The sequence below is a fragment of the Hirundo rustica genome, chromosome 3 (genome assembly GCF_015227805.2).
Source record: "Hirundo rustica isolate bHirRus1 chromosome 3, bHirRus1.pri.v3, whole genome shotgun sequence".
Lineage (NCBI taxonomy): Eukaryota > Metazoa > Chordata > Aves > Passeriformes > Hirundinidae > Hirundo > Hirundo rustica.
This window is the reverse complement of record NC_053452.1, coordinates 100,376,312-100,393,835: the sequence shown is the minus strand read 5'-3', so window position 1 is coordinate 100,393,835 and position 17,524 is coordinate 100,376,312. Positions and strand designations below refer to the sequence as shown.

Genomic DNA, 17,524 nt, shown 5'->3' with positions numbered 1-17,524 from the left:
GTACGGCATCTCCTTTGGCAGAGGTGAGGAACAGCCTGGTGTCAGCACAGTGCTGCCCTGCCAAGGTAGGCTTCTTTTGGCAAGCAGAGACAAACTACACGGTCAGGAAGGCAGCCAAGGCCACCCCTTTCCATCCACACTGCTCTTGGTGTCTGCCTTGCCCTGGGGGAAGGAGAGGCTGATGCTGCCTCTGCCTCATTTGGAGTGAGGGTTAACACTAAGTAAATCACTTGTTTTTCTGTTCTTCAGGCTCCATGCACTTCTGGTCAAATGTGGCAACAGGGGAAAAAAAAAAAAAAACAAAACCAAAAACGTGCCTGATACCAGTTATAGGCAGGAAAATATTTGCCTTGCTGATCACCAGCCTATAAGGAAGCTCAAATAGCAGAATGATTAGAATTAAGCAGATCTATATAACAAGTCATGATTAGGCAAATCCAGTAATCCTATTTTAAAAAGGCTAGTGATAACAGAATTCTGTCACCATCCTACTGTCAAACTACTTGGGATAGAATAAAAAAAAACTTAGGGGGACACCTAAAAGTCCAGGTAAGATTAGTCAGCTGGCTCAACTGCTTAAGCTAGAGCTTAGAGGCAAAATCTATGAAGCAGTGTTAGTTTCAAACACCAAAGTTGATCCACATGTGCATATCTGACCAAAAAGAAAAGTACAAATATGAAGCAAAAAGCTTAGTTTTGTTATTTTCTAACTATTGGTGACCCTCTATTTCATATACCTGACTACAGTTTCTCCTTCGATCAGTAACAAGGTAGACTACAGAGAAGTAACCAAAATTTTTCATCAAAGACAAGTTTTCTATCCTGTTTCATATTTCTTCTAGACATTTGCTTGCTTGGACTGCCTTTGTGACAGACTTTTATTTTAACTTTGAGAAAAGTAAGCAATGAATCCATTGGTACCAGAATGATCAGTAGTGCCTAACAGCATTAAGGGAACTGAATAATCTGAAGTCAAAAGGAGCTTAGCCTGTCTTGAGTAACAGAGGCCTCACTGCACTTGGAACACATTGACACATATATCTATATAACACACACATAGATAAGTTATACAGTGTTTATGTACACAGATGTACATGTAAAGCCTGAACCAGAAAACATTCAAGCAACTAACTGCTTGACTTCCATACAAGCATATCAACTGCAAAAAAACGTGTTGCAACTTCAGCACATATACAATTGGTAACACATCAAAGAAACATCCTGCCCATTAAGATGCAGGTGAATTTCATCACAGATTACAAAATCAGAATTTCAGACATGAATTGGATAAAATTGCTCCCTTCTTATCTCCCATAATCCCCTTAAAAAAAGCAAAGGCTAAGTAGTAAGTGAAAAAATTTAGTGCAGCAAATGATACCAAAATAATTAAAGAAAAGAGTGTTGTTCTCTTCTTTACTTTCTTTTTCGTTCTCTAAGTGTAAAGCTTTCTGAAGAAAACATGCAAAATCAATTACTTCTTCTGAGGCAAGCAACTCTAAGTGACTATCTTAAAATTTAAGATAATTAGCTATGTACTGTGTGCTATATAAGTGGGGAAAATTTTAACAAAAAGATATTTAGGTGTTTTGGTCCAAAATTACACAAGAACACTTAAGATTGTTCCTACTGTTAACATGTTTCAAAGAAGACAGATGCTGGTTTGCTCCTTGATAATACCCAGAAAAACAATCAAAAAGCTAACAGTAGGTATCTTGTTTTTCTCTCTATTCTTTAAACTTTTGTTTCTCTGGTACCTCAAGCAATCCAACAATGGATTTGCTTGAGGTACTAGAGAAAATGCATTCTTATAACATTCTTAATGGATGAGATATACAGAACTTGAGAGCTCACAGCATTCTCTGGGCATTAATGATCACAATGATAAAAACAATAATGCAGTATTGTACTAATTGGCAAAATAATACTATGGGAAATTGTAGTGCCTGGGTCTTATCAGCAGAGGAGTGGCAGTCTGCTCTATTTAATCCATGCAGAGCTCTGCCAGAAAGCAAGTGGAAACAGTGTCCCCATTCTATCTTTCTGAATAGAAATGCTGTGCTACTGTACAAGTGTCAGGAAGAGACAATCCTTCATGGTATCTTTACTACAGCATTTCTATGATCATAAACAGTCAAGACTTGCAGACAGAAATATAGGATTGAGAGACCTGTATGCTGATCCAAATGCTGCCAACATATCAGTAGTACTGCACTTGAAAGATCTCTTTGTAATACACATTCATGTTGTTTCTGCTTGCTGTGATTTAAACAGAAGGGCTAGAGCTAGTGGTAAAAGCTGTAGCAAAAGTAGTCCTCACACTTACATGGACATTCCTTTTTCTTTTTGCTCATATTCCTGGAAAGACCATCAGTTATCTCTGTTCATTTACAAAAAAGAAGTTTGAACAAAACTACATATTGGTCAAACAAGAACAAAGCAGAGATGAGCTACACCTACTGTACACAGACTTCATGCAAAATCTTGAGTAAAAAGGCTACTCATTTTGATTGTTTACAAAAGCACAATTCATATGCAGTGTCCCCGGTGTTTCTGGAAATCTTTTCTGAAAGAACACCAGTGGAAGATTCTGTGTACATCTATCACACTCTTCCCTAATGACTGTCAATAGGCCAAACAATCTTGTCAGACTCATGGGAGTATTTTCTTCAGCAACTTATCAACCTTCAAGCTGGCCCAAAGGTAGAGATGGAGACCTTGGGTTTCAGATGAAGGCCTGGGCTGTAACAGGTTTACAGATTTATTGGGATTGATTCTTAATACTTCTCTCACCATCATCAAGGAAAGCAAGGGTAGTAACTACCTTTTAATTCATGGGAAAGCTTTAGGATAAATAATTTTTTCAGGGCACTCAAATGTCACTGTATAAAGCTTATAACTGGTAAAAAAGAGGCAGACAAACTACAAAAGCTTCTTGTAAACAGGAGAAAGCTGAATAAACTATTCAAGACAATCAAATGCAAGCAGTGAAAAGTGGCTGATGATTCCACCTGAACGGAGTTCAAAACACAAATTCCATGTCACAAGTCAGATTACTATATCAGCTGCTAGAACAGCTTATCAGTAAAGGTCACATATCTGGTGTCTGTAACTGGTTATATCTTCAAACCAGCATAAGAGTCAGCAACCACATTCTAACCAAAAAACAGAAGATCAGAGATGGCAGTAAACATCAGAAGGAACAAGGTGAAGATAAAAAAAATGTATTTGGTAACCCAGTATTTCTGCTGCCAAGGAAATATTACTGAAAACTGACATTTAAATATTCTCTGCATTCAAGCACCAGGGAGAAACATGCCACTGAGCTGTAAGTACTAGAACAGAAGAGAACAGTTTTCACGAAGCCTATTACTCTTTTTCACGAAACCTAGTATTTTATGTGCTTTTGCACACTTGAGCAAGCATTTCTTTTGCAGTAGATCTACCTGTTCCATTGGCTGCCTCCTATATCTTTAATAACCATCAGGAAAAATGAAATCTACTATTTAAAAAATGGTAGTATTTCCAAGAAGAAAAATAAAATAAAATAAAACCCTTGATCTTAAATATTAAAAACACCAAAAAAACTTTGCTGGAAAGGACTTGCAAAATGAAAAAAAAAAAAGTCACCCAATGCCATGTCTGAGTCTATAATACTATATCATTAAGTCTTGTGAAATTAAAGTCTGAGCATTGTGTATCCCAAAAGTTATATTCTTACTCATAATACTCCAATTTTTCATCTGGTGAACCATCATTACAAGGTTTTTGGTGTAATTGCACCCATTGAAAAATTTAATGAACTAAAATTTTAATTTAAATTCAGTATTAGGCATGAAAAATGACTAGTAGTTTCCTGTTCCTAAACTAGCAATATCCATTAATTGTGATGATGAGGTTATTTGTCAAATACTATACATGCTCCCCAGTGTTTAGTATTAAACTGACAAGATTCTTGTTATTCTCAGTAAGCATTTGTACAATATGGTAATAGAAACCTGTTATGAATCCATGAACTTAAAATCTGTAATACATTAAATACTTTTGTAGTTACAAGTGTGTGCATGGCTATGCTGGGTATTACTAAAAGGCATTTAAAGAACAATGCTATCATCAGGTGCCATCAACATGGGATGAAAAAGAGAGACTGTTTAACTAAATTGATAACCTATGACAAGGTTACCTTTCTGGAATTAAGGATTAGGCAGTGGATGTAGTTTCTCTGATTTTTAGCAAGGCTTTTGATACTGTCCCTCTCAGCACCCTTCCGCACAAGCTGTCCAGCTGTGAGATGAGCTCTGAGTGAAAAACTGGGCTCCAAGGGTTGTAGTGAATGAGACTGCATTTGTTTGGCAAGCAGTCACCAGCACTGTTCCTCAGAGCTCAGGTCTAGTGTCAGTTGTGTTCAATATGTTTATCGACTGTTTGGAGCCAAGAATCAAAATAACCATTAGCATGTGTGATGATGATACAAAACTGGGAACTGCTGCTGATTCTGTTGAGGGGCAAAATGCCTTGCAGAGAGATCTAGATAAATTGGAGCAGGGAAATGATTAATGAAATTTAACAAGTTAAATTTTAACACCTTGAATTACCAGATTCTGCACCTGGGATAGAGTTAACACCAGGCACAAGTATGAATTAGGAGGGGAGTGGCTGGAGAGGAGAAGGGGATCTGGGGTGCTGGGTGACAGCAGGCTCCATGTGAGTCAGCAGTGCCCAGCAGCCAACCGGGCAAAGCTCATCCTGGGATCACCAAACCCAGCATCACCAGCTGGTCAAAAGAGGTGATTGTCCTGCTGTGTTCAGAGTTGGTGCAGCCTCACCTTCAGCACTGAGTGGAGTTCTGGGCCCCACCATTTAAGGATGGATGTGGAGGTCTTTGGAGGCATCTCCAGAGGACAACAAAGCTAGTGAAAGGGCTGGAAGGAGTGTCCTGTAGGGAGTGGCAGAGAACCTTAGGTTTGTCTAATTTGGAGAGAATGAGATTGAGGGGTGACCTCACTGCTCTCTAAAGCTTCTTGAGGAAGGAATGTAGAAAGGGAGCTGCTGAGCTCTTCTCCCTAGTATCCATTGGCAAGACACATGGGAATGGTTCAAAGCTGCACCAGGGAAGGTTCAGACTGGACATAAGGAAGCATTTCTTTACAGAGAGGCTGACCAAACATTGGAACCAGCTTCCTAGAGCAGCGTTTATGAGGTTTTTGGACAAAATGCCTACGCTTTTGATTTGAGCCATGACATGACTAGGCAGTTGGACTAGGCATTTTGTTGAAGTGATCCCTTTCAACTGAAAGACACTATTCTGTTCTAATGTTTAAAAAAAGAAAAAGTTCAAAAACCCAACTGGGAAAAAAACCAATCAAACCACAAACACCTCAGCACCCAACAAGAAATCAATCATAGAACCACCCCCAATAGTCTTTGATATTCAAGTAATTGTGGGCATGACTCCACCAAGGTCCCTAACATTTCTTAAAGATTTTTTCAGCCCTCCCATTCAGTCCAACTCATGAGAAGATGTTTTTATAAGGTATATAAGGGGCCCCAAAACCACCCCCAGATCCAAGCCATTGAGAGATAAAAGAGAAAGTGTGAATAAACTTGGTAAGGTGATAACTATACAGTATATTGAAGTGCTGAATAATTTATTTTCTTTTTATTACAGGAAAACAAAGGTTTACTTCCTAGCTTTTGTGTCAAGTACACAGCAACAGTATTTATTTCCACCGTAAGGTAAATACTTCAGGGTGAGTCACACCCAGCAGAAACACACTATTTCTGCAATTAAACATAGTCTTGTATTTTTATGTCTAATAAAGAACACATACTCACCAGGGTACAGAAGATGCATTGGCATTGTGCTATTGTTGTCATCTGCTCCACGGGGTATTCACCAAGGCAGAGCTTACAGGACACTAATGGGTCAAGAACCAAGTCCCAGGTAGGCCTGTATCTTGCTGTAGTCATTGCAGAGCAGTCTGAAGAACATCACAAAAAGTAAAGAGACTCCATTATTTCCTTATATTGATACTCAGTACATTTCTGCCATTGGAAATCACATTGTCAGCTATTGCTTGTTGTGTTTGTTTTTCCCAACGACCTAACTAACCAACAATAGTTAAATTGACAGTGCCAGTACTTGCATTCCCTTTTATATCACCTGCCAGATAGAACTTGCATACAGAAAGCAGAAGGGAAAATGACCCCACACATAATACACTAAACATATGAAGACAAGCAGAAACACCCTTAGGTCACAGGCTTTTGTAGCACATTACAAATGCAAAAATCTTGTTTCCAGTTCCTGTGATTTTCATCACTAGTTACAAGCTTTCTCTCGCCAACATTAAAATTTACTCATGACATTCCTTAACCTCAGCTACCCAGGCAAGACTCAAAAAGTCTTTCATAAGCCAGGCACTTCTTACGCCCTTTTCCAGCATGATATTTCAGCTCACAGAGCCAGATACTTTTGTTCCCAGGAGCATGACAGATCAATCACTTTGCTCTTAATTTTAGCAAGAAAAATAAATATTTTGAGTACACTGCATTTAGCCTGCATTTTCCTCCAACCCTTTTGATATGCTGAGAGCACAACTTTCTTGTAGCAACAACAAACTGGGGCAAATAAGACCACAAAGTGAGCTATAAGAAGTGGCTATAATAACCTATATATCACCCTCAAAACAGTGATAGGATAGGATCATGTAGAGCATCTTTATCCTAGGCTTCAGGGCCCAGATGGTGTGCTATCAACTCACTAAGCAAAAAGAAAACCTTGCACATAAGAAATGTATTCCCACAAAGAAGAAAGCTAATTTATGAATATTACATGAAGAAAAACAAAACACCCCCCCCCCCCCCACCCCCAAAACCTCCAAAGTAACTTATGGAATACATCAAATCTTACCAACATATTTACTAGCAATGTTTTATCACTGTGACATTGACCTTCCAGGCATAGAAAATTCACATCCCGAGGTGCTGCGAAGTTCACATTATCATGCCTTCTTTCCCAAAATTGGGTGGTTCCTTACCGTAGTCACACCAGCAGTTACGTTCTCAAATCATTCAAATCATGTTTACAGTTTCTTCGGGTTTTGTTTCCTTTTTTTAAATTTTTTTTCTCCTTTTGTCCCCCAAGAAATCACATGCAGACTTCACATGCATTTCTTTGAAGTCCCAAGTCTCTGATATTCAATTAATTGTGAGCATGACTCCACCAAGGTCCCTAACATTGCTGAAAGAAAGTGAAGTTTTTGTCAGCCCTCCCATTCAGTCCAACTCATTAGAAGATGCTTTTTATGATGTACTTAAGTACCACCAAAAGATTTTTTCCTAGTGCAGTCAACAGGGACAAAAAGGGAGGAGAGAATAAAGGTGGCGCAACCCCATTTCCAGGGCTGCTCTAGAGCACTTCCTCTCAAAGCCCCCATACAAACTTCACACTGTTTCAAAGGAAACAGATGGAAAAGCCCCACAGAACACCACATGAATAATGGCTGCACCTCAGAAAATACAACTTGTGCTGTGCAGTCTTTTCAGAGACTTCAACATGAAAGTCCGACATGGTGATATGAACAAAACCCAGGATTTCTAAGACTACAAGGCTGCTTCTTTACTTCACCACTTCACCAATTTTGTTTCATGCAAATTACTAGCAAAACCAATTTTCTTCTTCCAAACTTTGGTATATCTGACATTGACAGACAGATTCATAAGGTATTTGAGAAGTAGTGACCAAACATCTGAACTGACTGCTATTACTTATTTGCTTGTCCTGCCTAGTTTATTGCATATCTGATACTTATGGTTTCAAGTAGATGAAACCAGGGAGTGAACAGAGGAGGACAGATTTATGTTAAGGATGCACTTACATACATCAGGCAGACCAAAACTGTAGCAAATTTTATGGCTAAGATGTAGAATCTGAGACAATTCAGACTAAAGCTCACCAAATAAATGACATAGTTCAATTCAGGAAATAAATAAATAAATACATACATACATACATACATACATACATATATCTATATATATTCAGTGTGGGTCAATAAGTGACAACAAAGGGAAAATATCAAACTTTCAGCCCCAAGGCTTAGCCTTGTTTTCTAGGATATTCAACAGAGGCTCACTGGCATCACTGTGGTAATTCCACTTTTGCAGAACAACTATACTGCAATAACACCTCGCTGGGAACTATTTCTCCTCTTTGTCTTCTGCAAAGCAAGACTCAAATTAAAATGCCTTTCAAGCTGGCTTTGAACAGTCTAGCAGAAATTAGCTGGCCCATACAGCTGGCATGTAATTGATGCTGAATTTAGCCATGGTGATAACTGAGCAAACTCTGAATTCAGCCTCAAATGATAGCTGAGCCATTCTTGCTCTCCCCTCCTTGCTAAACATCTTCTTTTAACAAAAAATTTTTACATTCAATATAGGGCAAGAGGAGGACACAATGTCACTGGTGCCGTTAAAGCAAGGACCAAGAAATTTGCCACCTAGCCTAAAAAAGCTTGTACAAAAAGCCTCCACACCCTACTGGATCATCTCTCCTGGGTACCCGTGTAAAGGAACAGAGAATGAAGCTTTTCAAAGCATGGACTAGGTCTTGTTTCATGATCATCCAGCACACTGCTGCAGCTAAATAATAAGCTTCTGTGTTTACATCCTGACACTTAAAAAAAAAAAAAAGTCATAAAACCAAACAACAAACTTGTAAGAGAAAAGTAAAAAACATCTGTCAAAACCAGATTACAAATCCTACTGTTTTACAACTGTGGCCTCTTACAGCTTCAGATTGTATTCTCATGCTTTCTATGTGCAATACTTCAGGGAGAATGGTAAGTAACTGCAAGAAAGACAAAGTAACTAGAAGGATTTCTAGAGGATATATCTAGGAGATACATCTAGAAGATATTGAAAAACATCTTGGTGTGTCACTGTGCTGAATGACAGCACTAGTTGCACATACAGCCAGTGGAAAATTTCGCTCCATGGTTTGGCTATTTACTAGGCAGTCCCAAGAAATACAGCTAGTGAAGGTACCAAATACATAGTTCACTGGAGATTGTGTTGCTTGCCAAACTCAGTCCAAACATCAATATTGACAGCAGATACACCAAATCAGAGGCACAGAAAATCAGAAGAGAAGTTGGTCATCCGTTCAGACTCCCAGTTCTACTGCAGTCAAGGTCAGTCTCATTTACTTATTTTTGCTGACTGTGGTCCATATCTGGTGATATTGAATTTGTAAGATACATTGTAAGACACCACATGATTTTCTGGAACAGCATCCCAAAGCAAAATGGAAATAGCTTTAGTGAGAGTTTGTTCAGAGCAGTCTTGTCATAAATAATTAACAACCTGACTAATGACTGTTTAATTCTTCAGTCATGTGCATGTCCACACTGAAAGGGAACATCTGCATAGAGAGAAGTGGCTGAAGTCTTCTTACTGTAATAACACATTAATATATGAACGTGACTCTTAGGCATTCCCAGAGATGTGTATGGAATGAAAAGGAAACATTCATTATTTCTGAAGAACAGCTAATGAATTAAGCAAACATGAATTGTATTTCTGAACAGCAATCCCTCAGTTCTTGGTCCACCTACACAGACTACATTTTCTAGTGAGAACAAGTGGCTGATGACCTCTAGTAAGTCAAGAATAGAACAATTCTTTTGAGGCCTCAGAGTTGCAGAAAACAGTGAAGCAGAAATACTGTGAAAACTTCTATGAAAGCAGGAAATAATGTAACTTTCTTACATACAAGTCATTCAAGAAATCATAAAAAAAAATATTTTTTCTATTGCATGCCAGTCAAGTATTTCACAGCATTGTACATTTAAACTGCAATTGCATTGTCCACACTTAGGATACATGACCGCCTATGTGAGAAGAGTGACTAGAAAATAGGATTAAATAGAAGTCATATTCAGCACACTAGCCAGTGGGGTTTTTTTCTACCAAGGAAGACTCAAAACAGATTTCAGCAGAATCTCAATTTCAGCTTTAGGTCAGGGATGAGTTTAATTTCTAAATTAAGGGGTTCAGTCCCCACTTCTACCAGTCAGATTGTTAATCAGGTACACTTAAATAATCTGCCTCAAGGAGTTAACCTAATCTGAATTTATTGACATGATGAAAAGCAGCTCTTTTAAAAAAATCAAAGGAAGAGACTTAAATGGGATTTAAAATTTCATCTCAATCTTCTTGTCCTTCTTTATCAAAATAACTCTAATTAAAGTAATACAGGCTACTAGATGAAACCAGACATCTGCTATAGTACGGTTTTACTATTGTGTATATGTATTTATAGATTTAAAAAGTATACAATACAGACTACATTTCCTCCTATATAAAGTAAAACACTTGTCTGTAAAATTGTATGTATTTAATATATGAAGTTGGTTTCTATACTAGATATTTATACAACTAATACTTATAAAAATATAAATCTATACAAAAACCTACAGATTTTTACTTATATGGAAGAAGCCCACAGATGTCTTAAGTGCAGTCATCTGTAGAAAGGCTACTACACTGCACTTTGGAACTGGCACTGTCTGCCACATCTTTTAAGTCAATGTTTTTGACTTTGAGCCTTCCTCTGAAGCCACAGCTGTGGCTCATAACACATGATCCCATAGCTGTGGGCCATACCCTCACAGCAGCAGGGACTACCCCCCATGATCCAGGCTGGTAGCTAAGAGCATTCAGCAACCGTCCTGGAGCTTGCATTATTTGCTACTCCTCTGTCAGAGCTGGAACTTGATGCCATTTTTCATTGTTTCTAGGCTTTTCCAAAGATCCTCTGAAGGATCATATGAAAGAAGCCTACATGACATAATTGACCACTTTGCAACTGTTTTGTGTTGGTGGCACCAGTTTTCATTATGCAACTATATCACATATAAGGTAATTTTAAAATTGCTTTATAAAACAATTTAATTATTACATCAACCCACCAGGTAGATTTTACAATAACAAACTGGCAGGCAGACTTAATATCTTTCACTTACCAATCACAGTTAGTTACTAGCATCTATCACTGCAGTAGCTGTGTCTCCAAGTCTTCATCTTCACAAAACTAACTGCCTGGTAAAGCAGAAACACTCTCTTATAGGTGTCAGTCACACTAACACAAGACTGATTTACATGGATGTTTGGAGATGACTAACTTCAGAGTTTTGATGCCTGCCTTCCTTAGGTTCTTAGATCCTGTCAACCTGTCAAATGCCTACCTAAGTCTCCAGGCTCACTCATAAATCTGATCCACAATCAACTGCACAAGTCTAGCAGATAGGTACCATCCTTTGAATTCCAGACAATCCCAACCACTAAAGCCACATTCTTTATTCCAGCAGTATAACAGGCTACTGTTTATAGGCATAACTTTTTTCAACAAGTAGGAAGCTTCAACTTCAGGTAGTGCAGAAAGTCATGTCAACACATTATCTATTATGAACTCTCCAGGCCTAGCCTTTAAGTCCCTACACAGACTAACCATCAACTTCAACCTCTCCAGGTTCCTATCTTCAAGCTATTCCAGGGCCCAAGCCCAGACGAGATAAAAGACCATGTATAAGCTATAAAACACTGTCAGCAACTTCAGTCTCCTGAACAATAAAGCACATGGGAAACAAACTCTTCCTTTGAGTTGAAACAATTGTTCCAGGGACTTCGGTCCACTCATAAATAGCTACTATGTTACTTTGCTTTACCTCCCTGACTGATGAAATCCTATATTTTAAATATATATAATGTATATATAAGCACACATATATGTGTATACATACAGATGTATGAATATATACATGTAAAAAGATTACACTGAAACATTCCAATGGCAAGAAAAAAAAACAAAGAATGTGTCTTTTCACTGATAAAAGGTATCTGAACAGTAACATTGAGTGCAAAACAAAATAAATGTAGTGGATTTCTCCAGGGACAAATCACCATTAGGGCATGTTAAAAGAAAAAACACCAATTTCTTTGTTAAATACCTGGGTAAATGTTTTTCTTGTTTCTTGCCTAGAGAAGTTAGTGTATTATATACAGCAACCACTCCCACCAAAATCTTGTACAATGTGGTTTGATTACTGCACAGACCATAAAAGATTTTAAACATTTTAAAAAAGCAATGGAGAGTTTCTAGATCTACGGATGTGAAAATACTGCCTATAAAATATATGGGTGGGTAGAAAGGTAAAGATATTATGGCAAGAAACACACAAACCAAAAGACTGTTTAAACTCCTTCTTCAAAAGAATACTACAAATAGACATGCCATAAACTGTCCATGCAGAAATGCCCCAGAGAGCTATATCCTTGCACATAATCCAAAAAATACAGCCACTGAATGTGACAGAGCCAAAGACTTTCCTGACCTTGCATTTTCCTATGTTTGTCACCAGCACTGGTGCCACTGTGGCTTCTTGTAACACTGCCAAACAGCAGCAACCTGAAATAAACTCGGTGAGGCTGTTAGTTAGATCCTGTAGGCAAGGGTGAAAACATTTCAAAGAAAGAAAGAAAATTACTTAACTTCATCTGAAAAAAAACTGCAGATGGGAAAGGCAAACAGGCAGAAGGGAAAGAACTGGAAGAGTCAAAAGCAAGAAAAAAGAAATTCAATAAAAAGAAAAATGGTGCAATAACTAAGACAACAAAAAACATAGGAAAGATGGGAGAAATCTGGAGAAAACAGCTGAAATAGATCAACTTTCATCTCTTCCCATAACTAGTGTACTTTGTTATACAGAGTAAAATAACAATTGAAGTGGAATCCCACTGCAATATGATCCAAACATTCAATATTCCCACAAGATGACATGAACAAAAGAACAGGTGTGCAACTACTAAAGAACACTGCTCAGAATTCACATGTCTAATCAATGTTTGCAATCCAAGAGATTAAAAAAGCATTGGAGCGGCAGATGACCTCAGGCAAAAGCTGGGAAGTCCTTGTACTATGCCATTTCCCAGTACTGCAGTCCCAGATCCTCTGCACACCTCAGAGCACTCTCAGCAGCCAGAGGCACAAGGCTTAAGATAATCTGAAGCACCAAGGTCAAGATAATACACATTTTAAAAGCATGCTCATCTCCGCTGGATGGGAAAGCTCCATCCCACATGATATGGGAGAAAAGCCAGGACACTGTAGAACTGGTTTATCAACTGGACCTAAAACTGGCAGGAGTGCAACACATTTTGGTCTGGAGAGAATAAGCCTGCCTGTCTCATTTTCTTGCTTTAAGAGTCATGACCCCTATTAGACCCTTATTAAACCCTTATTAGAAACTTCCATTAACTTTACTGCAGTCAACTACTGCCTAGGAATACTGGGGCCAATACCAATGAGACATTGAATTACGAAGGCACTATCTGTGAATTACTGTGGCAAAAACTAAACCTATATAAAATTGTGGGAGGCCACAGGTAAAATCACTAACAGTAAAAATGTTTAAGCTCTGAGTATTTTAGAGAAGGGAATATCAGCTGCACACAGAAGAGGTCTTAAAGTAAGGCAAGATGAAGCCAACCCAAAACAGACTGATCTTGAAGTCAGTTGTAACCTAAGCACAACTGCAAAAATGCCTCAACACTATCTGGCAGTCAGAAGTGACTCAAGACCAAAGTGTCCTAGCTTGTAAAGACCACAGTAATAAGGTCACAGATGATTCCACTGCTCTCTAGGTAAGCACCTTATTATTTTCCAGAAATTCCTAAACCACCCACTCAAAAACAATTGCTTTGTTTTTGAGTGGGTGTTCTAGGAATTTCTGGGGAAAAAAAAAATCTCTTTCTTCCCATCCCTTATATTGCTCAGTATTTTTTTCTCTTTCCCAACTCTTTTCCCCTCCACCCCCTTTCTTGTTTCCTCCTATTCTTTCCCTCCTCTCTGCTTACAAGAACTGACGAATTAATGCACTCTGCACTGTCTCCACACTAGCAATAAATTAGTACGGAGCAGTTTGAAGCTTTGATATACCACAAGCTTTTTCCTTCTCCACAGGTGACTCTCTCAGAAAAGTAAGTGCTATGTTTACACAAAGTCTAAACAACACCAAGTTTGAGCTCTGTAAGAGCTTTCTTTCTGGAAGAAAACTGAAAAGCCTTAGAAGCTTAAAGCTAGAAACCACATTTAAAGCTATGCAAAGTTATTGTGAAACTGAAGACATAAGCAAGGGGAATGGAGCCCTAATTCTGACTGAGACACCTGGACCAGCTCTCAAAAGGAAATCAAAACTGTTTTTTTACTTGCAACTATGACAAAGTGCATGCTTAGGGCATGCTGTATTTCCATTGTGCTTTGCAAGTCTCAGATGAAGAACAGAGTACATGGGATTGAAAAACCCACCACAAACCCTCTCAGGGTGGCACTTGCATACTAACAGTGGAGCTCAGGTTTGAACAACAGCTCCCAGGTTAGTTGTAAGACATCCCTTCCTCTGCTAGATCTGAAATGCAAAGCAGATATGCTGCTGATTGAAAGCAGCATTTAGAGTGGGGTGAAGTCTGGTTAACTTCCCTGTTGCTCTTAGTTCTTATGACTCAGTAACAATCACGAAATTCCAGGTAGATATTGGTAAGAGACAGCATTTTTCACAGCTCTCAGTGTGGACAAGTTCCAGGTCTCTTGTCCCAGATCTATCCCTCAGAGATTAGAGTGAAGGTTTCCCTTGCTCTGAATGGTTATCTTCCACAAACAGTAGTAAGAGGAAGAACAAAGAGAGCACATTTTATCAATAGGAGTAGAAAGAATGTATTGACAGAACACACAAAAAAAGATTCCTCATAGAGTAAATCTTTATAGATGTGTTTTGTGTACTCATTACAATCACATGGGAAGTTACTTTTACTTTTTCCAAAACTATGCCTAAACCCAGCAACTCTAGCAAAAAGTCAGACAGCTTCTCTCCCAAACCACCAGCTTCTGTTATACCATTCCACCCTGTAAATTAGATGACATGGTATACACACTCATTAACCACGCTGGTGTGACACACTGGACTAAACATAAGGAAAAACTTAGGATGGGATTTAGATTGCCCAAGATAGTTATGCTACTGCTGGTGTCTAAAGATTTTCAGATAACAGCCTACAGTACTTATTCAGGGAGAGGAAGGAAAGTGATTCTGAAGACCTTCAGAGGAAGACAGTGTTTCTAATACCAGGCACCTCAGCCAAAGAGAAAACACACCACCCAAATAGGAAAAAAAAAATCTCCACACATGTTTCAGTAAGAATTCTGTCCCCTAATAATAAACCAAAGCTTGAGCTATGTAGTGAGGTGAATTATATATCAGTACATTTCCCCCTCCCTCCAAACACTGAAAAAACTGATACAGCCTGCTCAGTACATCCTGCAGACAGGATCTAGTCTGATCAACACTAGCTGCTACTCACTATTTTTCTTACTAGTAGTCCTAAATTTAAAAGTAGATAAGAGAACAAAAGATTTTTATCATTAGTCGTATCATTTGATGTTTTACATGATAAAAATTACAACTATCAGCTAGGTCATTTTACAACAAATCTCCTGCCTGACAAACTTGATGACTCTGGATTCAAATCTCTCTTCTTGTACAGTTCAAATCCAATTGATTTGAATTCATGCTTCCCCAGCATCCCCCTAGAAGTTTCATCTTTTTCTCTCCTCTAATTTCCTTCTGCTTGAAGCAGCCTGCCCTCTTCCCATCATATCTTCTATAGCACAATCCAGTTCTTCACTCTCATTGTCCTACTGGGCAACTGTCTGCTTCTTTCCTCTCTGGGAAAGGGGCAAAATGCCTCTAACCACAGTGTTACAGAATTTCATTATATTTTGGTCTATGTTAATATCTCAACCATTCTAGCTTGATGAATAAAGGTGGTGTTTGTTTCCGAGTTTCATTTCGTACATCCAAAATTCCATGTTCCAACTATGTATCTCCATGTCTTTGTGTGACAGCCAGCACATGCATGTGCACGGGTATTGTACATTATGCAGCTTTGCTAATGGATGGCAACACTGTATTTTGAAGGGAGGATTTTTTGTTTGTTTGTTTTTAATGGAATGGTTAAAAGTAGCTTTTTTTAAAAAAAGTAGCCTTAAAAAAAAAAAGATGTTAACCAATAATATATTACAATTTTAAAAGGAGGTCCTAATTTGTCGAGGCAACACCCTTTGCAGGGTGTTGATGGAAAAGAAACTAGGAGAGTCTTTCTTTAAGGTATTATCACCTCAGGTACTGGCTAATTGAGAAGTGAAATTTGAAAGAAGGCAGCTGCACATACCATCTTGCAATGCAGCTGAACTTCCTCATGAGCTGTGGAATTTAAATTTGATCACAAAGCATTTTTAGGTCACTCACATGGGCCAGGGAACTATAAGACAGGCATTTAATATACAACAGTGCTTGGATAAGGACAAATGCTTATTTTCTCTCTCTTCTAAGTGATGATCTGGTCAAGTCATTTAGCACAGGCCCTGCAAGACCTTCAACAAACACAATCAAGGGAAAGTTCCTATGCCAGTGTGAACCACTAAGATTGCATGCAACAACAACCAAAAAGAATAATCTGATGATTAGAACATCACCTGAGTTATAAGGAACAACTGATAACCTCTTCTGTCCCAAGCTTACTGCATAAGTGAACACCTCAAGCAGCTTAGTCAGACAGACACATCAGCTGCTACATACCACACCACATGGGCTGAACATAGGATGGGGGAATGAGTAGTGCATTGGCTGCCTGAGTACATTTTTTCCTGCACTTCTCCCTCTGCAGAGAATCAGCATATAATAGAGTATTTTCAGCGTTATAAAATATTAGCCTCAACACCAGCCCCAGCTCTAATCCTTCACAGTAATATTACTCACACAGTAATGCTTCTAGCTTTGTTGCTGTTCTTTCCTCCCTCCTCATCTTAAAACAACATTTGCAGTACAATACATATATAACCCTTGTTTACTGCAGAAAGCAGCAGCACATGGCAGAGACTGTGCCTAACATGACCACACAGGCAGAGATACCGAGGGCACATAGAGATAACTGAAAGAATAACAGGAAAGGAACAAAGAGCACAGAATCACCACAGGGATGGAAATGCTCCCTTCGGGGCTCCCCTTGTCTAGCTAACAAATACAGAAATACAGTAAGTTACAGACCACTTGATTTTGGGAACACATGCAGAGAAATGCTTTTGGGATTTCCTCTGTATCACTTCATACGCTTGAGAACAGCTCAAAAATCAGTAGGTGTTTGTCTCTGGTTTATCACTTCTAGTGTACGTTTAGTTTTCTCCTTTTACTCATGAATAATTGTAGTAAATTAAGATCAAAAATAAAATCTTGGCACCTGAAGTATAGTTCCCTCATTTATAACAAAATGTTAAGAACAAGCTACTGGAAGTTCTACAGTGGCAAATCACTTTCCCTACCAATTAATTAATTTAGTAAGGACAAGAGCCAGAAGGTTCCAGCTGAATACGAGGAAGAACTTCTTTACTGTAGAGGTAACTGCACAGGAA

The 17,524-nt window shown here is 38.5% G+C and overlaps 1 protein-coding gene across 2 annotated transcripts in view; it reads right to left on the bottom strand.

The window, feature by feature from the left end:
• RNF144A (ring finger protein 144A) overlaps window positions 1-17,524 on the bottom strand; it is a 63,395-nt gene that overhangs the window by 22,432 nt on the left and 23,439 nt on the right. Inside the window, exons 3-4 of one of the 2 annotated variants that reach the window (XM_040058359.2) lie at window positions 7,038-7,240; window positions 5,833-5,978 (exon numbers count right to left, since the gene is read on the bottom strand). In XM_040058359.2, coding sequence (XP_039914293.1) covers window positions 5,833-5,967 — 135 coding nt within the window. In that variant the 5' untranslated portion in view covers window positions 5,968-5,978; window positions 7,038-7,240. The remainder of the gene's footprint in view (window positions 1-5,832; window positions 5,979-7,037; window positions 7,241-17,524) is intronic. The other variant, XM_040058357.2, reaches the window with a different exon arrangement.